Raw genomic sequence first — 23,934 nt, 5'->3', positions numbered from 1 at the left:
TGCAGGTCCCCACATCTGTATCCTAGAATTCAAAGTGGGGAGGGAACCCTGACGGGGAGGTTGAATGGGGGCAGGGGTTCCAGGGGGGCAATCAGGAAGAGGGGATTGTATGGGGTGGCGGGGGGGCAGTCAGGGAGAAGCGGTGGTTGGATGGGACAAGGGTCCCAGAGGGGCAGTCAGGAATGAGAGGAGGGGTTGGATGAGGCAACGGGGGGTAGTCAGGGGACAGGGAGGGGTGGATGGGGTGGGGGGGCCGTCAGGGAGCAAGAAGCAGGGGAGGTCAGATAGGGGCCAGGCCACATCTGGCTGTTTGGGGAGGCACAGCCTCCCCTAACTGGCCCTCCATACAATTTCGGAAACCCGATGTGGCCCTCAGGCCAAAATGTTTTCCCGCCTCGATCTACAATGTGTACCATAAAACAGTTTAGTCTGATTCAGTGTACACTAACTGTTTTTTCTTGCTGAGTAAAGCAGTCCCAGCAGAGACAGCTACAGCTAAATAAATGTGATCGGAGTTCCTTCCCTTCTGTGACATCACAAGCTCCTCCTGACACTACTTCCCATGAATGGAGGAAAGCTTTATCCGGAAGAACAAATTAGCAATTCATTAGCTGCATCGGCCAGAAAGGCCAGTGCTGTGTTTCATAGTTTCAAGGACTTTCAAAAATCAAGTTAACTCAAAGACATCTGTATCTCCAATAACCTAGCTGAACCATGACGAAACTAGCTGCAGAGTCTACACAGATAATATTATATCTGGTTCATAAGGCCTCCTCTTTTTATCCCAAGTCTCTGAAGAAAATATTTCCTTAGGCCTTGTCTATATTAAACTTTTCCCTAAAGTTTACCACCATTATCACTACTGATTCACCTGCAACAACGATTGGAACCGTGCGGAGCACTAGTGCTTTAAACCAGTGTCATCTAGACCTTTTGATGATCTCGGTTAGAAAATATGGTGGCATTCCCAATACTTCCCCTACCTATCTAAAGGTTTTGCAGTACTGCCATGTATTATCCTAGTACTGGAGTAACTACACATTAAATAGATTGGCAAAGTCCACATTAGACTTTATAGCTTCTTTGGTTCTTCTGTTGTTTTGGGCTAGAGAAACTCCACTTGAGATAAGAGTTTTGTTTTTGTTGGTTGGTTCATTTGCTTGTTTGGGTTTTGGGGAAGGGAAGGAATTTTAAGTAACCTCAAGCTTTTGCCTGAACCTTTTGCCCATCTTTAGAATCAAGTCAGAAAAAAAAACTTCAAAATATTTCTCACAGAAGCCACCTTTTTTTTTTTTTTTTAAATCAGCTGTGCAGAGAACCAGAGAACTCTTTGCTGAGATAGAAATGAATATGAAGATCACAGAAAGTGAGTACCTGTCAACATTCTCTAGCACACAGTGGTTCTGCATAATGGGATTTTCCACTGAGTCATCCAATTAATCTGGACTGGAGGAAGTCAGAATTCTAAAAGCCAACTGCAGCTTCCTGACAGGATCTGGATGCTTAATTATACAATATAAAACAAAAGGCTATTTTTTTAAAATCCATTTTTCCTTACTAATTTTTTTTAAATCATTAATATCCAACTCTTCAAACGCTGGATCATTGTGTTGGTCTTTACCTATTGATCTTTATATTACAAACGGCTTTGAAAATGGTTCAATTAGGTGCTATTGTGTTAAACAAAAGTACAGTTCAGATACTTATTAGTTAAACAAAAATTATTCATGTTAGTGCCACTGAAGACTTGAATCCAAGAATGGGGTATGTATTTAGGGATGACCCCCCCCCCCCACGAGGAGGGGTAGCAACAAACACTACAGAGTATGAATAAGACAATTCAAAGAGTACAAAATAGAAGCTGCTTGAAACAGCCCAAACAGTAATGCCATCATGAGCATCTCACTGTATGTTTGCTAAACAAAGTAGCTGGTCCCCCTCTACCACTTCCTATCAGTCTTTAGGGATCTTCATGAGATTATACACACACACACACACACACACACACACCAAGATTTTGATGTCTGACAGGTATGGTCCCCAGTCATATAGCATCTTCAGATAAGAGGAAGAGGATGTTTCAGAGAAAACATTAATAGCATGACAATACACGCTGAAAGCCTTTGGGACTGTACATATGTTTAATAAATTCTAGTTGATATAGTTCCTGTAATCTCTTACAGTTTGTAGGAAAGTATGTCTGACAATCATTTAAATTATTAAATACTCACATGAAGTCCTTTTTTCCCATATGCTATCCCTCGTCCATAAATAGCACTAACCAGCTCTGGATCTTCCTATTCAGAGCAAAACACACGTAAAACCATCTTTAAAAAAAATTAAAGTGAATCGAAGGTATCTTTCTTCAGCTGCTTACTTTTACTTAATGCTCAGTGTTAATATTAAACAGGCCTCAGTCATGGTCTCCAGGTAAAGACACAAGAGAGATTATTATAACCCATCATCATCACAAGCTCATAACTTGCAATTTATGAGCTAAAAATGTCCATGTTTCATCTCTGCCTACAGGGGAATTACTTGGAAAATGAGCAAAATCTCTTCACCAAATCTAAGTAGAGTGAGTGAAGAGAAACCCCTTTTCCCGTGGTAAAAATAATTCTAACCACAAAGGTTTTTTTTAAATGAAAACTATAGCAAAAATGCCGGATATTAAAATGTGGCATGGGCAGTCATCAGCAAATCTACACATAAGTAACTTTTGTGCTAATTTTTTCCTATTTCAGAGGTTCCCACACCGTAGGGGGTATAGGGCTGTGGCCAGCCAAGTGCCCAACCCAAGGCCAGGCAACGGAGACGAGAGCGTGCACGGAGTCCCCAGTGGTTGCAGGGGCCGGGAAGAAGCACAGCCCCACCCTGGCAACAGCCTGGTGGTCTTCCCCTTCTCCACTCCCTGATCGCTGGGGACTCCCTGCTTGCTCTCCCAGCTGCTGCCCTGGATACCTGGTCAGTTGCAGCGTTCAATATTTTAGATCTTCTAGAGCCTGCAGGAGCAAGAGGCTCTGGGCAGGAGGAGGGAGGCAAGGAGCCCTGGGCTGATCCATGCCACGGGTTCCTCCAAGGATGGAGCCAGCCAGGTCCTGCTACTGCCCTGGGTGGGAGCTGCCCCCTCCCTAAGGTGGCCCAGTCCACACCTAAAAATTAAGTTGATCTAGCTACGTCACTCAGGGATGTGAAAAATTTTGAACCCCGAGCACCACAGCTAGGTCAACCTAACTCCCAGTAGACAAAAGAACTTCAGCTACCATCTCTCAGAGAGGTGCATTACCTACATGGATGAAAGAAACCCTTCTGTTGATGTGGAAACTGTCTACACTACAGAGGCATAGCTGCAGTGCAAACATACCCTCAGTGTACAAATAAACACATATGCCATTAGAAAAAGTTAAAAAACATAGAAGGATGCTATTACATTACAAAGCAGAACTTTTTAAATAGCATTTTATAGCCTACCACTGATGTATTTTATATCTGTATTGGCTTAAAAAGCAGGCCTATGCTTCAGTCAATTAGACCGTCTTGTCCATAAGGATACATATTTATAAATCAAGTTTGACTAAGCTATGGTACCCTTTTTAAAAAATTGTCAGCCTGCCATGAAACAATCTGAATGATAAAATAATATGGATTCCACGCCATCCAATCAGAAAAGAAATTTATACTAGAGAATAAATAAAATTTTGCTTAAATATTACAGCAGCCAAGTTCTTAACTGACAACCCAGTATTAACCTGGGATGGAGTCTGGTTTATAACAACGTGGAGCTCCCATAATGCCAGTGCCACATATGAGGTTATTCTGCCAGTAAGTTACTGGCAATATGTAGTAAAAAAAAATCTCAATCTAATACGGTACGAAGTCCTAATCAAGTGAACTTTTAGGAGACTGAACTGTGCAAAATGAGGTATGGTTTTTGTTCTTTTGAAGCTATTCCTTCTAAAACAGTTAAATAAATTGGCTTATATTTTAGTAGTTTATTAGGAGACTGGGATCATGAGATTTTTTTAAAAACCACATTTATCCATTGTATTCATTTTCACATCTGATAGCAGAATCTCTCCAATTTAAGTCCTGGGATTTATTAAGAGTTAAATATTTTATCTGCTTTGTCAGCCTCAAATGCTATAATGGTTCTAAGCTAGAATTTTATAACAATCTGTATTTTATACAAATCTATTTCCTCAATGATTGATTTCAAGGTTCATCATCTTTACATTTAAAATTACAAAAATAGAACAAGCGAACAGTTACCTGTAGCATTGTTGAAAAATGTCTTATTGCTTCATCATATAGGCCGCTGCCAATCAACACGTAGGCAATTGCTGGCAAAGCAAGATTACAAACACATTAAAATAAAAACAACATAGATAATGTGTCAGTTTTTCAAATATTCTAAAATTTGGTCACATTTAACAAAATGTAAACTAAGGATATATCTACACTACCCCCCCGGATCGGGTCCAGCTGGGGTCAATTTATCATGTCTAGTCTAGACGTGATAAATCGACCCACGAGCGCTCTCCCATCAACTCCTGTACTCCACCACCGCAAGAGGTGCAGGCGGAGTCGACGGGGGAGCAGCAGCAGTCGACTCACCGCGGTGAAGAGACCACAGTAAGTCAATCTAAGTACGTCGACTTCAGCTATGTTATTCACGTAGCTGAAGTTGTGTAACTTAGATTGATCCTCCCACCCCAGTGTATACCAGGGCTAAGTATCTTACTATAAATCACTTAGCACAAGGAGATCCCAATCCCAAATATAGCCACTTGATGCTATCATAGTTATAGGCAGAGCTAGTAGCCTAGGAGCCAGAGGGACATGCTGGTTGCTTCTGGGAGCTGCACAAAGCCAGGGCAGGTAGGCAGCCTGCCTTAGCCCCGCTGCACTGCCACTGGACTTTTAGCGGCCTATTAATATCTCCCGGATTGCTTTCAATACCCACCGGGAGATCGATGCAGATTCGGGTAGAGTCCCAGCCAATCCAGAAGGGTTGGCAACCCTAGGTTGGGCGCAGAGAAGAGGAACTAGGACTAACTGAGCAAGGATAGCTGGAGCGTAAGAGAGAGGGAGGCTGGTACTGACTGAGCAAGGAGGATGGGAGCCGGTGAGGGAAATGGGGGGAGAGGGGAATACAGATCAGATGAGGAGCCAGAAGAGACTGGGACTGTCTGGACAAAAACTGGAACTAGGAACCAGCACCAGGGGAATTGGAGATGAGCTGACAAGAAACTGGGGTGCAGAAGGAGAACTGGGACTGGTTAGGGCAGGAGTACTCAACAGGCAGAATGGGGACCAAATCAGAACAGCCAGATGCTTTTGAACAGACTGTAAAAAAATTTTTTTTTTTTTTACTTATTATAATCTATTTTTGTATTACTTTCTCTAGCGTCTGGACCTTTTCTATACCATCACAAAAAATGATTGATTGCCTGTGGGTTAGGGAAAGAGTCTGGGATAAGGAACCAGGAGACTAGGATTGAAGTAACCCTAATTTTGTCATTTCCTAACTTCAGAGCGCTTGACTTTGAAACCTTAATGTTCCAGCAAGCGAGTGAGTAATATAAATAATAGGATGGTATTGTGGTTAAAGCACAGTATAGGGAGTCAGTAGACCTGGTTTCTATTCCATCTCCGTCACAGGTTTATTATGTATAATAGGGAAGTCACTTAGGGATTATTTTTGAAAGGTTCTGAGTGCCTGCAGCTCCACAAATGTAGATGTGGGTGCTCAGAACATCTGAAAATCAGGCACCTAGCCTTCCTATTTCAGTTTCCTTATGTGTAAAATGTTCTCTATATCATAAAAGACAGTAAGGCTAAATATATTAGTGATCATAGAACAGTTTGAAATCCTCAGATGGTAGACATTATTACAATGGATTAGTTTAATTTTTGCATATTATTAAGTGTTGATGTGGTCAGTGCAGAATAAGACACAAAGACAGATCCTGTGCTAAGGAGCTTGGAGTCTAGAAGATAGACAAGACAGGTCAACACTGGGAGAGACAGATGATGATAGGTTAGAATGTAGAGGTCTTTTGTTGTGGCTTTTCCTAATCCTGTCTTCTGCACTTATATAATGTTGGGGCATTTGGACAATGTTATTTTTCGTTTTGAAAAGCCATATCTGCCCTCCACAGCTTACTGTCTGGTATAAAGAGTAGTCCACAGTATTTCAACTGAAAATACTTAACTTAAAAAATACTTCACGTGAGAGGCTACTGTGTTTTTTTCACTTGTTTACTCAGCAGTGGTACATGTTTTTTGTAGAAGATTGCCATACTTCTTAGAACGGTTTAGATAACTTACCTTTTACAGTTATACTGGAGAAAAGTCTCAACCTATGGCAGTATTTACGTTGTAAGTGTCAGGGATGAAAATTTTACACATTTATGATAAAACGCTTTTAGTAGGTCTTCTAAATAGGTCTGGCAGTAAGCTCTTAAACTTTATTGAAGAGCCAAAATCTGCTCTTGGATACACAGATGCAACTTCTAGTGAAGATAATGGGAACTGCATGTGCCCATCGAATTGCAGAATTTGGCTGTAGCAGCCTAAGATACAAGTTTGTTTGTTCAGAACATCTTATAACTGCAGATATTAAGACAGCTAAAGTTATCAAACTTTTTTTTTGTTAGTTTACCTTGACAACTGTATTGCTCAGAGGAGTTACCAAGGCTTTATTTTTCAAGCATCAGAAGAGTTATTAGTAGAAACTCAACATGTTATGTTTATTTTAGGATGCAGTACTTGGTGAAGAGGTGTCAAAATATTTGTTTTTGGTGACAGCCCAGCTAAGTTTGTCAGAGGAGTTATCAGAAAAAGACAGTAGGAATTCAGGCTACTTCTCACTTTCTAAATAATTCTTTAGTAAGCAAGATGAAAGCAATAGTTTTGTTAAGGTTATCTACATTCATCACAAAACTCGTTTTTCTAACATGTTCATCTAGCACCATGACAGAAATACTTAGAATATGTAGTATATTTTTCAGTGAGTTTAGTGTTTGTGAAAAGATGCTGGATATATAACCTTAGGGAACAATGATCCATTTATCCACAGAACAGGTAGAGATTGAGTACAGATTTTCACATGCCAATATTTCCCAACCCTGATTTGGAGGGATCATTTCTAGGGACAAGAGAGCCATTCTTCAGCCTATTCAATCCTTGGCATCTCAGCTGAGATTGCCAACAAAGGTGCTAATTAACAGGAATTGCAATGTTTTTCCGTCATGTGAACCTGTCTTTTGCAAAGCAAACACATTCTGATGGCATTGTTGCAAACCATTGCTGATGTAAAGGAAAGAAAAAATACACATCCAGGTGGACAGTGCTGTCATTGTGGGGAGACAGTTCTTAATTTTGTCCTGGACATTGGTTTAGGAGAGGGCCTAGCCCAACCTGCACCACTATTAACATGTCTGCACTGGGCAGAGTGAAGTGTTTGTTTATACTATGTAAGGATATGTCTTTGTATACATACAAAAAACTTCACTATGCATACACCTCTTGAGAACCAGTCAGGAGGTGAGGCTGCACACAGTAATGATGCAGTATGAGGAGTGAAAGAGAGCCAATGGCAGCTAGAGAGGCTCCTTGCATTTTCTTCATTTGTCTTTCTTCTCTGCCAAATTCTTAAATCTACTTCATTAGCCATCAGTCATATGATATCACAATCATTCCCAAGGTAATAAACTATGGTAACATAAGGGCAGACTGATAACTGAATACACTAGTTTTATGGAAAAGAGAAGGATTGGGGCAAGGAGCAAAACAGTGAAAAGACACTGCCTACAATGTTGTAGGCGATATGAGCAGGCCACACTTTGAGGAGTCCCCACACAATTCACATTTCTTCCCCTAAGGTTTACTAGAGCAGGAGAAGCACAAATAGAAGGACCTAAGCTCAGAAAAATGCCAGACAACTAGGAAACTCCTAAGAACATGCTCCAGAAAAGATGTATCTGAAAGAAGAGTAGGGCAGGTAGGGTGACAGGCCCTGGAGCCAAACATAGGAATGGGGTTCCTTTGATGTTGCTACCTGGCTCCCATGTGGCAAATGCTGAACCACTGGAGGGGGCTGAAGATTTACGGCTAGAATAAGGGAGTCTCCAACCTTCCTCAAAATTCTTCCAAGAACTTTCCCCCTACCAGACAGAGACCAAGCTGAAGCAAGAGAGAAAATGGCAAACAATTTTTAAAAATAAATAAATAATAAAAAAAACCTCAGCAGCACAGGGTTCCCTCAGAGACCTGTTTAGAAGACACCTGCCTCTCAGCACAGAAGCAGAAGACCGTAGAACAACGTCACAGCACTTCACCAGGTGCACTTCTAGTGTGCCAACAAGTGCACAGAGAAAGAAATCCACAAGAACCTTCCACCCCCCTTTCAGACTTGGAAAAGGTAGGAAAAACAGCAGTTCCAAGCTCGATGGAGCAGCAATTTCACCTGACAGAAAGCTTCTCTCAAATATCCAGAAAATCTTCAGTTATCAGCAATGACAGGAAAGAGAGAGTAGGAAGAGTTCATGAGTGTTTAACAGGGTTTGGGAAAATATTTTCTTCACATTTGCATGACCAAATGAATGGTGAAATGTCCCACTGTGCAGAGTAGAAAGAAGTACTATGGGGAAAAAAAGGTAAATGATGTTCTTTCCACATAATTAAAAACAAAAGGCTGAAATTTTATTGCTCAAGGAGTGATAAAAGTGATCCTAAAGCATCCATCAGAATTACCAACTATAATTTTACAGTATCAAAACTTTGTGCCTGTGAGCGGCATCCAGAATCACCCCAATAAACATTATATAATTATCTTACCCAAATCTTCATTTGTGTTGTCATTATCAGTGGCAAATGGGAATCGTTTTTGTTCCGCAAGTGACTTTGCTTGGCTCTGTAAAACATTATGGTTTTAACGTTTAGCTGACAATAGCAAAAAAAAATCCTACAAAATCAGAATTTAGCATTGGACAATTTAAGGCTTAAATCCTTAAAAGAACATCTGACATCAAAGTAACTACTAGTATTAAAGCACAATGCATGATATAACAAAACTGAAGAAAGGCACTAACATTTATTCCTAACCTTTCGTGAGGGGATAAACTGCTTTTCAGATGTCACTGCTATCCTCTGATACTACAGCCAACTTAACATACCAGATGAAAGAATATACACCTAGGACAACCAAAAAATATAAAACAATGTTCTTACTGTAGTATACATCCCATTTTAACTTGAATTATGGAAATGTCCCTAAGCAATGTATTACATAGTGGGAGGGAAGTTTTACCCTTTGTCCAGTGAGAAGAGTGAAGGACTATAAAACAAATACATAAGAAAATAGACCCAATAATAAAAGACAGAAGTTTCATTAAGTTTTTTTTTTAAATCTGGCATTGTTAATCTCTTCACTACTGCATGCCTTTACAATTAAAGCATATATACTGGAATTATAGAGAAAGTAGGGACCACAAAAGCAGAATTGCCTGGAAAAATCTCTGTCCAGAAAATGTATCTGCAGAACATGATAACATGAAAATGAAGTGTACATGGAGACATCCAAACAATTATAAACACCTTTGATTCATACAGAGAACTCCCACTGACTCCTTGAGTCTTGCCTAGAGCTCCCATTGCAGTTTAGGGTCACAAAGATGCTTTTCTCAAACCATGATGCAAACATACCTCTTATGGATCAAGTTTAAATGAAGGATGTGGTGTTTGGGCTAGTAATCTTTACTAATTTAATTCAAGTACATTTTTAAGTGGTTGAGTTCCTTTTTTGTCAAAGCTGTAGAGAAGAAAGAGGGCTCCAAATGATCTAAAGATTCTGTACCAGATCCTTGCTGGACTAAACTGGCATAACTGAGTTCAAACAGCTAAGTCAATTTACATCAGCTGTGGATCTGGTCCCATGTTTTTTCCCCCAAATGTAGATCATAGAAGTTATTATACAGCTTCATTAATATGTCAGCTACCTCATTATTTAGGAGTTGTACATATTATATCCCTTGCACACCATTCAGAGCAACATATGTCTAGTCAACGGGTCATGTCTGGCCACCTTGAAAACAGAAATGGTAAATGACAGAACACTGCTGACTGAACTGTTCCAACATAGACCCAGAGTTGGATCTCGCTGCAGATATATCAGAATCCTTTATTTTGAGATGGATTACGTCCATTGTCATGTAATAATTGGTTACATTTTCAAAAAGAACTAGACAATTGCTATCAAATGAACAAAAGAGATGGATCTCCAAAGTTACCAACTCTATTTTCGATCTTTAAATGTCTATTATAAAAGTCTTTGTCTCTCTGCTGACAAAAACTGTATACACCAAGGAGTCCCAACTCTTCCCAGCATCAAGATATGCTCACATTATGCCAGTTGCCAGAACTTCAAGGATAAATCTGCCAAGTTTTGCCACAACGTAAGTATACAGTGCAGTAAACACCACACAAAACAACCAAAGGCATTAGAGTGGATTATAGGAGCAAAATTGTAGACAGAAGTAGCTGTAGCTGAACAACCAATCAAAAAGACTTTGTACTACTGTCTCCAATTTTTCTTGTTGAAGTCAATGAAGCTAAACCTTTGGCTGAGAGAAATTTAAGGCATATTAATTCTAAAAGAATCAAATAAACGTGGGCAACATTTTTAGTACCAAAAGCAAATCCCACTGTACAGTGGGAACACAATCCTGAAGCTCTTGATCAGTTCGACTCTTTTGGTCTGTCCTGCATGCTTGTACAGCACCTAGCACAATGGAGTCTGATCCTGACTGGGGCCTTTGGACATTACCACAAGATTAATGTTTTACTTATTTGTAATCACATTTACATTAATAAATTTTAAAACTTACAATTAAAAAAAAAATCTGATGAATTTAACCAAAGTTGGGTGAAAGATTTTTGCTACTGAAGTCAATGCTACCCATATTTAGATTACTGCTCATCTAAATTATTCTAAGGGAAGTATCACAGACTGCATGCATTCAAGAATTTAAATATAACAGCTTGTCAAGGTTCCTTCCCCACTCTGAACTCTAGGGTACAGATGTGGGGACCTGCATGAAAGACCCCCTAAGCTTATTCTTACCAGCTTAGGTTAAACGCTGACACCACCAAAGTGTCTAACAATAACAACAGGGGAAGTGCCCACTTGGAAACATCTTCCCCTCCAAAATTCCCCCAAGCACTACACCCCCTTTCCTGGGGAAGGCTTGATAAAAATCCTCACCAATTTACATAGGTGAACACAGACCCAAACCCTTGAATCTTAAGAACAATGAAAAGCAATCAGGTTCTTAAAAGAAGAATTTTAATTGAAGAAAAAGTAAAAGAATCGCCTCTGTAAAATCAGGATGGTAAATACCTTACAGGGTAATCAGATTCAAAACATAGAGAATCCCTCTAGGCAAAACCATAAGTTACAAAAAGATACAAAAACAGGAGTATACATTCCATTCAGCACAACTTATTTTATCAGCCATTTAAACAAAACAGAATCTAATGCATATCTAACTAGATTGCTTATTGACTTTTTACAGAAGTTCTGACCTGCATTCCTGCTCTGGTCCCGGCAAAAGCATCACACAGACAGAGAGAACCCTGTGTTTCCCCCCGCCCTCCAGCTTTGAAAGTATCTTGTCTCCTCATTTGTCATTTTGGTCAGGTGCCAGCGAGGTTATCTTAGCTTCTTAACCCTTTACAGGTGAAAGGGTTTTTCCTCTGGCCAGGAGGGATTTAAAGGTTCCCTTTATATTTATGACACAGCTCATTTGAGAAAGACTTTCCAAAAGTGAGTTATGTCAAGAAGCAAGCGAAAGACAGGTCTGGTTTTCCTTATTCCTCTCTCACTTCAGTTTTCTTCTTTTGCTTTAGATGTCCCTCCCTCACCCATGTCTTCAACTTCATTCCTGTTTTTCTCCTCCCCACCAAAAGGTTTCAGCCTTGTTCTTACAGATTCATAGATACTAAGGTCAGAAGGGACCATTTTGATCATCTAGTCTGACCTCCTGCACAACGCAGGCCACAGAATCTCACCCACCCACTCCTGCGAAAAACCTCACCTATGTCTGAGCTATTGAAGTCCTCAAATAGTGGTTTAGAGACTTCAAGGAGCAGAGAATCCTCCAGCAAGTGACCCATGTCCCATGCTACAGAGGAAGGCGAAAAACCTCCAGGGCCTCTTCCAATCTGCCATGGAGGAAAATTCCTTCCCGACCCTAAATATGGCGATCAGCTAAACCCTGAGCATATGGGCAAGATTCACCAGCCAGACAGTACAGAAAATTCTTTCCTGGATAACTCAGATCCCACCCCACCTAACATCCCATCACAGGCCATTGTCCCCTTCAAGACAAGCACAAAATTGTTACATTAAAAAGTTTCACTCTATAGTACATCTCAGTAATGGGCACTAATGGATAAGGCTGCAATTCTGTCATGCAGGTCGTGGAAGTCACAGATTCTATGACATTCCGCAACCTCTGTGACTTTCGCAGCTGCAATGGCCAGTGCGGCTGATCTCGGGGCAAGCCACACCAGGTGCTGCTGGAGCAGCCCTGGGCCCAGCAGCACCGGGTGCTGCTCAGGCGGTCCCGGGACAGCTGGTCCCAGGGAGTGCCCGAGCAGCGGTCCTGGGGGCAGCCCCAGGGAGCCCCCGAGCAGTGGTACCGCCAACAGCACCGACCACTGCTCAGACAGCTCAGGGCAGCTGGCCCTAGGGAGCACCTGAGCAGCGGTCCCAGGGGCAGCCTTGAGGAGGGTCCGAGCAGCAGTTCTGGGGGCTGTCCCAGGGCCAGCTGCCTCAGCCACTGCTTGGGTGGCTGGCCCTGAGGAGGGTCTGAGCAGCAGTCCCGGGGGCTGTCCCAGGGCCAGCTGCATCAGCCGCTGCTCAGGCAGCTAACCCTGAGGAGGGTCTGAGCAGCTGTCCCGGGGGCACTCTCGGGGCAAGCTGCACCAGTCGCTGCTCGCATGGCTAGCCTGGGGGAAGCACCGGAGCAGCTGTCCCGGGGCGGCCCTGGGGAGCATCTGAGCAGTGGTCCCCAGGACATTGGAGCAGGGGTAGCTGAGGCCCCACAGCGGCAGTGTCCTGGGGCTCCCAGAGCAGCAGTGCCCAGGGCTCCAGCACCTACTAAGTTTTAATAAGGGATATTTATATAGTAAAAGTCATGGATAGGTCACGGGCCATGAATGTTTGTTTACTGCCTGTAAATTGTCCATGACTTTTACTAAAAATACCTGTGACTAAATCTTAGCCTTACTAATGGAATGATCACACCCTAGAACAAACATTGCCTAAACTGCACAAGAAAGCCACTGCCCAATACATGCTAAAGCTATACTACTGGCTGGAAGAAAAACCTTTTACGGAAACTGTTAGCATTATTCAAATGCCAATACATACCTGTTATCTTTGATTAAAAAAAAAAAAAAATCTTCGGGAGAAAGCAAATCAATAGTGACTGATATTTAATTGGGATTTTATCAACAGGAATATCAGTTTCTTTATTACTATGCAATAAATCCTAATTATAATTTCCCTATTCACTGACACTGGCATTTCTTATTAAAAAGGCCATAATTCTCATATAGTCTCCGTATTATTGTTTCAGTTTCTGGAATCTGATGCCTCAAATATGATGGGAGGGGCATGGTTTCTTTGTTATACAAGATTGGAATGAACAACAGGATAAAGTGTAATAATATTTCAGTTGTTGTCTCAACTAGGAAATTAGAGCTATACTAAACACCCTGATACAGTTAGAAATCCAAACTCCTGGTAATCATTTTTGGATTTCACTACTATGTTTAAGGTACATTTACAAAAGAATACTTTGCAGGGCTAAGTGTCAAAGGTAATTAAAAGGTATTAGTGAATGAACTAAAAGGTTTTGTTCATAGAAAATCCATCATACAAGATCTTGTAGTTCACATCTGTAGATTAATCTTATAAAATCTGTTATTAAAATTAAGATATGAATAATCATGACCTGCTTCCTCCCTACTGCACATCTTTATAATGCACCTTTCACCATATGTCTAGGAACCAAACATACATCTGACATGAAATGTTGTTGGAACTAGCATTCTGCTCAAGATTTCAAGTGGAAAATAAATTTCAATCAAAAGGACCTTGCACGACTGTTGATAATAGGGGCAAATCACAGGAGCTGGTGATGACACCAACGAGCTGGGATACAGAGTTTGTATCAGTGAAGTCAGAAAAAAATTCCCAGCTGTGATAATAGAATGGTGTTTCCGTTTTAATTTTCCTGGGCAGTTTAAATTAACAGGGTCCAGGATTAGAGAGATTGGTTGTAGAATAAGTATGAAATTAAAGAATTAGCATTATCTTAAGTTTGGTTTTCCCTAGGTATAGCCTGTTTGTACATAAAGTATTCATAAGCATGTGATTAGTATGTTACAATATTAGGTATAATTGCTTATTTTTAGGCTGTAAGACATGTTGAGAGCAATTGTATAAAATAGCATTTGGCCTTTGGACTTAAAGGAATTTATGGTTAAATTAGTACTTGGTGGTCTCTCAAATTAATAATCTCAAATATTATTGACTAGTTCCATCATTAGCTTGTTTTTATTTGCTTGGGATATGGGAAAATAAGGTGCTTTATCCAATATCCATCCAGTTCCCTGGAAAGTGAAACTGTTAGAACAGCACTGATTTCTTTAATATTTTTTGTTCTAGATTTCAGAAAGTTTATGGTCTTGAACTACAGGGAAACGTATAGACGTGTAAGTATATTTCATTAGTATGGAGTGAACACCCTGGGATTACTAGTGTGATGAGTTGGGTCACAGAAATGCCCTCGGGACTGCCACCTGATGTGCTGAGACTACCTCTGAGCCCATTTTCCCTGGCAGCTTGGGACTTCAGTAACCTGTCTTGTTGAGCCTAGCCTGCTACAAACACAGATCTAGGTCTGAACCACGTCCCCCATAAATTGCAGACTTAACTGAAAACAGCTTAAGAAGTGCTCCTGTCTCTACCACCCAGACACCCAGTTCCCAATGGGATCCAAACCCTAAATAAATCCATTTTACTCTGTATAAAGCTTATACAGGGTAAACTCATAAATTGTTTGCCCTCTATAGATAGAGAGATATGCACAGCTGTTTGCTCCCCCAGATATTAGTCACTAACCCTGGGTTCAATAATAAGCAAAAAGTGATTGAAGTATAAAAGGTAGGATTTAAGTGGTTCCAAGTAATAACAGTCAGAACAAAGTAAATTACCAAGCAAAATAAAACAAAAACACGCAAGTCTAAGCTTAATACAGTAGGAAACTAAATGCAGGTAAATCTCACCCTCAGAGATGTTCCAATAAGCTTCTTTCACAGATAGACTCCTTCCTAGTCTGGGTCCAGCAATCACTCACACCCCTGTAGTTACTGTCCTTTGTTCCAGTTTCTTTCAGGCATCTCTTTGGGGTGGAGAGGCTATCTTTTGAGCCAGCTGAAGATAAAATGGAGGGGTTTCCAGGGTCTTTTATATTTTCTCTCTTATGGGCAGAAACCCCTTTGTTCTCCTGTTCAGAATCACAGCAACAAGATGGAGTCTGTAGCCACCTGGACAAGCCACATGTCTGAATGATTCAGCGTTTTGCAGGCCGACACCATTGTTTACATGTTAGTTTGAACGTTCCCAGGAAAGCTCAGATGTGGATTGGCGTCTCCCAAAGTCTATTGTCAGTTAAGTATTTCTTGATTGGGCACTTCCTGAGAATAGTCCTTTCTCAAGAAGTTGACCAAATGCTTCACTGAGACTACTTAGAATCAAACAAATACATAGCCAATATTCATAACTTCAAATACAAAAATGATACACACATACAGACAGTATAATCATAAAAGCAAACTACAACCTTTCCATAGACACCCCACTTAGCCTCCTCTGTACAAGAAATGGCGCAACCATAGGACCCTGGTTGCAACAATGATCTATACGGTCAGAGTTTATGTCAATAATGTCACAACTAGGTCAATCAGGAGATTTGGTAGACATGGCCAAATAAATAACTGCTGTGGTGACAGAACAAAGAATTAAGTCTGAGAACTGCAATGGCTGATTTGCACTACATAGGAGAGTTAGGGTTTTTTTGGTTTTAAATTACCCCAAAAGTGATTGCCTCCAACTGGGATAGTTTTCTCACAGTGCATGTTTACACAGGCTATGACCAATTATTTTTTAAAACAGTTTCCCCTGCGAACACACACACCACGACTCTCTTTCTCACTGACATACTACAGAAATAAGATTATACAAAGTCGTGGCCATTATACAGCACTGAGATCATATATCCTCTAAACTACTCTGATCTTTAATAAAATAAGTTGGGTAGCCAGCATTATTGTTATAAAACACTATGATTTTTTTTTTATCTTGAAACTGTCCCTTCAGAATTCTCTATGCAATGATAATCTGCCTTTATTAGTGTATACATCTATAGTAGATGATGACACTTGTGATGTAACAAAATGTGATGTACAGTGACTGAACTGAATCGGAGACAGGTAATGGGATACAAAACTTCTTCCTTTTACAACACCAGTTCATAGTGGCCATTCTGTAGTAACTTAAATTAGTTACTGATAGAGTCCTGGCTCCTTTGGCAGTCTCAGAAGTAGAAGATTCACTATGAAGAATGAGCACTAATCTATCACTTCCAGAGGCAGCATTTCTTGAAAGGAGTTGAGACATACTAACAGAGTGCAAATAAGCAGAGTGCACGGGCCTGGTGATGGCATTAGTTCCAAGGGTAGAAGTCCTAAGTATCCAAAGTTGTCAATCTTTCATGAGCACTTTTCTTGTGTAATGTATTGATCCAAGAGCAGGTGGCCATAGAAGAAAACAATTTGTACAAATTCCCTCGACAAAGCCAAACTGAACTAATTTGTAGTGTAGGATAAATATGAAATTAAAGAATTTTAAATTAGCTTAAGTTTGGTTAAGAAAATATACGTGTTGTAAAGACAGGCCCTGACTAGCAAGTAGAAGGAAGGCCTTGAAAATAATGAGTTATAAGGCCAGAAGGAATGAAGTAGGGAGGATGTCTCGTTCAAAGAATACCTAATATGATACAGGGAAGTTTCTAAAAAGGAGGACTCTGACCAACAGGTGTGACTTCTCATGGTATTAAATAAGACAAAAGGAATCTGTCTTAAAAGGAACCAACATAAACCTTCCCACCCCACATACCAGTGTTATCTTAAAAGTAAAGCCTATGTGAACCCAGCTGCAATGGAAAATCTGTTGGTCAGCAAGGAGGAGGAGAGGAAAGGCCTTGGGAATAAAATCTTATTTGGATTAAGACTGGAATGAAGGGTGAATTGTCTCAAATTGTTTTTTAGATGAAGTCAATAATTGGCAATGACATCATTTGTTTGTTAAAGGGTATAAAAAGAGTTGTGTGTGATGGGTTGGAACCCTTGGGAAACCACCTGATATGCTAAGATACCACTGAGTCTACCTGTTCTGCCAGTATAGGTCTCCTTAAACCTGTCTTGCTGAGCCAGGCTCTTAAAACCTCCTCTAACACACACAGGCAAGGCTACACCTACCTGAAGATCAGCCCTGGGAAGACTCAGCTTAAGGTACTTGCTCCAGCACTCAGATGTCCACCTTCCTTGGAGTGCAGACCAAAGGTCTATTATGAAATTCGCCCCTTCCCTCAATGTGAAGATAAGTGTGCACACTTCTTCCCCACCCCGCCCCAGTTAGAAATTACAGAAACTAGGTTTAATAATAAACAAATTACATTTTATTAACTATAAAAGGCAGATTTTAAGTGGTAAAAGGGGAAAACAAACAGAACAAAGCAGATTACTGAGCAAATGGAATCAAACACGCAAATTAAGCTAGTTTCACTAAAGAAATTGGTTACAGATAGTATTTCTCACCCTAGCTATTGTTGCAGGCAGCTTGCAAAGTTTCTGTGGTTCAGAGTTCCAGTTATATTCCTTTTCAGACTGGACCTCTGTCTCAGTCTGGACACCCCCCCTTGCCTTCCCTTTTGCAGTCTTTCTTCTTGGGCAGACAGGCCAGGGAGAGGAGGAGTCCTGTTTGCCTTCCTCCCCACCCTTAAATAGGCGAGAATCCTTTGTTTCCTAAACTTGACCCCCCTTCCCTTACACTGGAAAGTTACAAGAAGTCCCAGGTAATGTTTAGTACCAGGTGACAAGACCACCTGACCCTATAGTACAGTAGCACTATGGAGTGTCCACAGGAAGGCCAAGCTTTTCACAGCTCATTGTCCTCGCTAATGGGCCATCCGCCCTGTCTGGCTTTTCCATTGTTGTACCTGAAGTGTTAGCAGTGGGCATCATCCAAAGTAGCATAGTTGAAATACAGATCATGGAATCATAGAATATCAGGGTTGGAAGGGACCCCAGAAGGTCATCTAGTCCAACCCCCTGCTCGAAGCAGGACCAATTCCCAGTTAAATCATCCCAGCCAGGGCTTTGTCAAGCCTGACCTTAAAAACCTCTAAGGAAGGAGATTCTACCACCTCCCTAGGTAACGCATTCCAGTGTTTCACCACCCTCTTAGTGAAAAAGTTTTTCCTAATATCCAATCTAAACCTCCCCCACTGCAACTTGAGACCATTACTCCTCGTTCTGTCATCTGCTACCATTGAGAACAGTCTAGAGCCATCCTCTTTGGAACCCCCTTTCAGGTAGTTGAAAGCAGCTATCAAATCCCCCCTCATTCTTCTCTTCTGCAGGCTAAACAATCCCAGCTCCCTCAGCCTCTCCTCATAACTCATGTGTTCCAGTCCCCTAATCATTTTTGTTGCCCTTCGCTGGACTCTCTCCAATTTATCCACATCCTTCTTGAAGTGTGGGGCCCAAAACTGGACACAGTACTCCAGATGAGGCCTCACCAATGTCGAATAGAGGGGAACGATCACGTCCCTCGATCTGCTCGCTATGCCCCTACTTATACATCCCAAAATGCCATTGGCCTTCTTGGCAACAAGGGCACACTGCTGACTCATATCCAGCTTCTCGTCCACTGTCACCCCTAGGTCCTTTTCCGCAGAACTGCTGCCTAGCCATTCGGTCCCTAGTCTGTAGCTGTGCATTGGGTTCCTCCGTCCTAAGTGCAGGACCCTGCACTTATCCTTATTGAACCTCATCAGATTTCTTTTGGCCCAATCCTCCAATTTGTCTAGGTCTTTCTGTATCCTATCCCTCCCCTCCAGCGTATCTACCACTCCTCCCAGTTTAGTATCATCCGCAACATACAGATACATAGTCAATATTCCTAACTTCAGATACAGAAATGATACAGGTTTACTGAATGTGATTATCTAATTTGTATATCATAACCTTTCTAATGATATCTCACGAGCCATCTGGCATAGAGTATAGCTCAGTTATGTCATATTCATATCATAAGCATATTTTCATAAAGAATATGGAATGACATGTCACATTATGAATCTGAGGTTTCTTTGTCAGACCCTACCTGATCATGTTGGAGCACACCACAGTGAGATGGTTTTCCCTTGGTCAAGCCTATTTAGTAAGTATACTGATCACATGCTTATGAATACTTTGTTATTGTAAAAGAAAAGGAGTACTTGTGGCACCTTAGCCCTGGTCTACACTAGGACTTTAGGTCGAATTTAGCAATGTTAAATCGATTTAAACCTGCACCCGTCCACACAGTGAAGCCCTTTATTTCGACTTAAAGGGCTCTTAAAATCGATTTCCTTACTCCACCCCTGACAAGTGGATTAGCGCTTAAATCGACGTTCCCAGCTCGAATTTGGGGTACTGTGGACACAATTCGATGGTATTGGCCTCCGGGAGCTATCCCAGAGTGCTCCATTCTGACCGCTCTGGACAGCACTCTCAACTCAGATGCACTGGCCAGGTAGACAGGAAAAGAACCGCGAACTTTTGAATCTCATTTCCTGTTTGGCCAGCGTGGCAAGCTGCAGGTGACCATGCAGAGCTCATCAGCACAGGTGACCATGATGGAGTCCCAGAATTGCAAAAGAGCTCCAGCATGGACCGAACGGGAGGTACGGGATCTGATCGCTGTTTGGGGAGAGGAATCCGTGCTATCAGAACTCCGTTCCAGTTTTCGAAATGCCAAAACCTTTGTGAAAATCTCCCAGGGCATGAAGGACAGAGGCCATAACAGGGACCCGAAGCAGTGCCGCGTGAAACTGAAGGAGCTGAGGCAAGCCTACCAGAAAACCAGAGAGGCGAACAGCCGCTCTGGGTCAGAGCCCCAAACATGCCGCTTCTATGATGAGCTGCATGCCATTTTAGGGGGTTCAGCCACCACTACCCCAGCCGTGTTGTTTGACTCCTTCAATGGAGATGGAGGCAATACGGAAGCAGGTTTTGGGGACGAAGAAGATGAGGAGGAGGAGGAGGTTGTAGATAGCTCACAGCAAGCAAGCGGAGAAACCGGTTTTCCCGACAGCCAGGAACTGTTTCTCACCCTAGACCTGGAGCCCGTACCCCCCAAACCCACCCAAGGCTGCCTCCTGGACCCAGCAGGCGGAGAAGGGACCTCTGGTGAGTGTACCTTTTAAAATGCTATACATGGTTTAAAAGCAAGCATGTGAAAGGATTACTTTGCCCTGGCATTTGCGGTTCTCCTAGATGTAGTCCTAAAGCCTTTGCAAAAGGTTTCTGGGGAGGGCAGCCTTATTTCGTCCTTCATGGTAGGACACTTTATCACTCCAGGCCAGTAACACATACTCTGGAATCACTGTAGAACAAAGCATTGCAGTGTATGTTTGCTGGCATTCAACCAAAATCCGTTCTTTCTCTCTCTGTGTTATCCTCAGGAGAGTGAGATATAATTCATGGTCACCTGGTTGAAATAGGGTGCTTTTCTTCAGGGACACTCAGTATAGCCCATTCCTGCTGGGCTGTTTGCCTGTGGCTGAACAGAAATGTTCCCCGCTGTTAGCCACAGGGAGGGGGGAAGGTTGAGGGGGTAGTTACGCGGTGGGAAGAGGCAAAATGCGACCTTGTAACGAAAGCACATGTGCTATGTATGTAATGTTAACAGCAAGGTTTACCCTGAAAGAGTGTAGTGACTGTTTTATAAAATGTGTCTTTTTAAATACCGCTGTCCCTTTTTTTTTCTCCACCAGCTGCATGTGTTTCAATGATCACAGGATCTTCTCCTTCCCAGAGGCTAGTGAAGCTTAGAAAGAAAAAAAAACGCACTCGCGATGAAATGTTCTCCGAGCTCATGCTGTCCTCCCACACTGACAGAGCACAGACGAATGCGTGGAGGCAAATAATGTCAGAGTGCAGGAAAGCACAAAATGACCGGGAGGAGAGGTGGAGGGCTGAAGAGAGTAAGTGGCGGGCTGAAGACAGGGCTGAAGCTCAAATGTGGCGGCAGCGTGATGAGAGGAGGCAGGATTCAATGCTGAGGCTGCTGCAGGACCAAACCAGAATGCTCCAGTGTATGGTTGAGCTGCAGCAAAGGCAGCTGGAGCACAGACTGCCACTGCTGCCCCTCTGTAACCAACCGCCCTCCTCCCCAAGTTCCATAGCCTCCACACCCAGACGCCCAAGAACGCGGTGGGGGGGCCTCCGGCCAACCAGCCACTCCACAACAGAGGATTGCCCAAAAAAAGAAGGCTGTCATTCAATAAATTTTAAAGTTGTAAACTTTTAAAGTGCTGTGCTTAAAGTGCTGTGTGGCATTTTCCTTCCCTCCTCCACCACCCCTCCTGGGATACCTTGGTAGTCATCTCCCTATTTGTGTGATGAATGAATAACGAATCCATGACTGTGAAGCAGCAATGACTTTATTGCCTCTGCAAGCGGTGATTAAAGGGAGGAGGGGAGGGTGGTTAGCTTACAGGGAAGTAGAGTGAACCAAGGGGCGGGGGGTTTCATCAAGGAGAAACAAACAGAACTTTCACTCTGTAGCCTGGCCAGTCATGAAACTGGTTTTCAAAGCTTCTCTGATGTGTACCGCGCCCTCCTGAGCTCTTCTAACCACCCTGGCATCTGGCTGCGCGTAACCAGCAGCCAGGCGATTTGCCTCAATCTCCCACCCCGCCATAAACGTCTCCCCCTTACTCTCACAGATATTGTGGAGCACACAGCAAGCAGTAATAACAGTGGGAATATTGGTTTCGCTGAGGTCTAAGCGAGTCAGTAAACTGCGCCAGCGCGCCTTTAAACATCCAAATGCACATTCTACCACCATTCTGCACTTGCTCAGCCTGTAGTTGAACAGCTCCTGACCACTGTCCAGGCTGCCTGTGTACGGCTTCATAAGCCATGGCATTAAGGGGTAGGCTGGGTCCCCAAGGATACATATAGGCATTTCAACATCCCCAACAGTTATTTTCTGGTCTGGGAAGAAAGTCCCTTCCTGCAGCTTTTGAAACAGACCAGAGTTCCTGAAGATGCGAGCGTCATGCACCTTTCCCGGCCATCCCACGTTGATGTTGGTGAAACGTCCCTTGTGATCCACCAGAGCTTGCAGCACTATCGAAAAGTACCCCTTGCGGTTTATGTACTCGCCGGCTTGGCGCTCTGGTGCCAAGATAGGGATATGGGTTCCGTCTATAGCCCCACCACAGTTAGGGAATCCCATTGCAGCAAAGCCATCCACTATGACCTGCACATTTCCCAGGGTCACTACCCTTGATATCAGCAGATCTTTGATTGCGTGAGCTACTTGCATCACAGCAGCCCCCACAGTAGATTTGCCCACTCCAAATTGATTCCCAACTGACCGGTAGCTGTCTGGCGTTGCAAGCTTCCACAGGGCTATCGCCCTCGCTTCTCAACTGTGAGGGCTGCTCTCATCCTGGTATTCATGCGCTTCAGGGCAGGGGAAAGCAAGTCACAAAGTTCCATGAAAGTGCCCTTACGCATGCGAAAGTTTCGCAGCCACTGGGAATCGTCCCAGACCTGCAACACTATGCGGTCCCACCAGTCTGTGCTTGTTTCCCGAGCCCAGAATCGGCGTTCCACAGCATGAACCTGCCCCATTAGCACCATGATGCATGCATTGGCAGGGCCCATGCTTTCAGAGAAATCTGTGTCCATGTCCTGATCACTCAAGGGACCGCGCTGACGTCGCCTCCTCGCCCGGTATCGCGTTGCCATGTTCTGGTGCTGCATATACTGCTGGATAATGCGTGTGGTGGTTGATGTGCTCCTAATTGCCAAAATGAGCTCAGCGGCCTCCATGCTTGCCTTGGTATGGCGTCCGCACAGAAAGAAGGCGCGGAACGATTGTCTGCCGTTGCTCTGACGGAGGGAGGGGCGACTGACGACACGGCTTACAGGGTTGGCTTCAGGGAGCTAAAATCAACAAAGGGTGTGCCTGTACATCAAGGAGTATTTCAGGCAGGACTGCACGGAGGGTTCCAATAAGAAATGGTGCACCAAAGTTATCGTTGTTATTGGAACAAGGAGGTTAGCCTGGCCTCTGATTGATACATGGCTAGATTAACCTCGCTGCGCCTTCTCTGTGACTGACTGCAGTGTGATCTAGACAGGGGAGGAGGAAAATGAGTACAAAACAAATCTGGTCTATTTCTTGTTCTGACCCACTCCATCTATCCTTTACATCTTTGGCTGGCAGCAGACAAAAAAGGCGCGAAATGATTGTCTGCCCTTGCTTTCACGGGGGGAGGGAGGGTGGGAACGGGGTCCTGACGATATGTAAGCAGAACCACCCGCGACAATGTTTTAGCCCCATCAGGCATTGGGATATCAACCCAGAATTCCAATGGGCAGCGGAGACTGCGGGAACTGTGGGATAGCTACCCACAGTGCAACGCTCCAGAAGTCGACGCTTGCCTCGGTACTGTGGAAGCGCTCCACCGAGTTAATGCACTTAATGCACTTAGAGCATTTTCTGTGGGGACACAC

The 23,934-nt window shown here is 42.9% G+C and overlaps 2 protein-coding genes across 10 annotated transcripts in view; one reads left to right on the top strand and one right to left on the bottom strand.

Annotated features, from left to right (window-relative positions):
* The window catches only part of TTC13 (tetratricopeptide repeat domain 13), a 98,164-nt gene that overhangs the window by 65,797 nt on the left and 8,433 nt on the right, over positions 1 to 23,934 (bottom strand). For 8 of the 9 annotated variants that reach the window (XR_012158142.1, XM_073338030.1, XM_073338027.1 and 5 more), the window contains exons 3-5: positions 8,842 to 8,917; positions 4,270 to 4,340; positions 2,232 to 2,297 (exon numbers count right to left, since the gene is read on the bottom strand). Coding sequence is in view for 8 of the 9 variants with exons in the window: in XM_073338030.1 (XP_073194131.1) it covers positions 2,232 to 2,297; positions 4,270 to 4,340; positions 8,842 to 8,917 (213 nt within the window). In the remaining variant the exon portion in view is untranslated. The remainder of the gene's footprint in view (positions 1 to 2,231; positions 2,298 to 4,269; positions 4,341 to 8,841; positions 8,918 to 23,934) is intronic. The other variant, XM_073338026.1, reaches the window with a different exon arrangement.
* Positions 20,007 to 21,815, top strand: LOC140908211 (uncharacterized). Its single transcript, XM_073335166.1, has 2 exons — positions 20,007 to 20,589; positions 21,177 to 21,815. Exons 1-2 carry the CDS (start codon positions 20,007 to 20,009, stop codon positions 21,710 to 21,712), a joined length of 1,119 nt encoding a protein of 372 aa, XP_073191267.1. The 3' UTR covers positions 21,713 to 21,815.

Source organism: Lepidochelys kempii, chromosome 3 (assembly GCF_965140265.1).
Source record: "Lepidochelys kempii isolate rLepKem1 chromosome 3, rLepKem1.hap2, whole genome shotgun sequence".
Lineage (NCBI taxonomy): Eukaryota > Metazoa > Chordata > Testudines > Cheloniidae > Lepidochelys > Lepidochelys kempii.
This window is presented reverse-complemented; position numbering and strand designations above follow the sequence as displayed.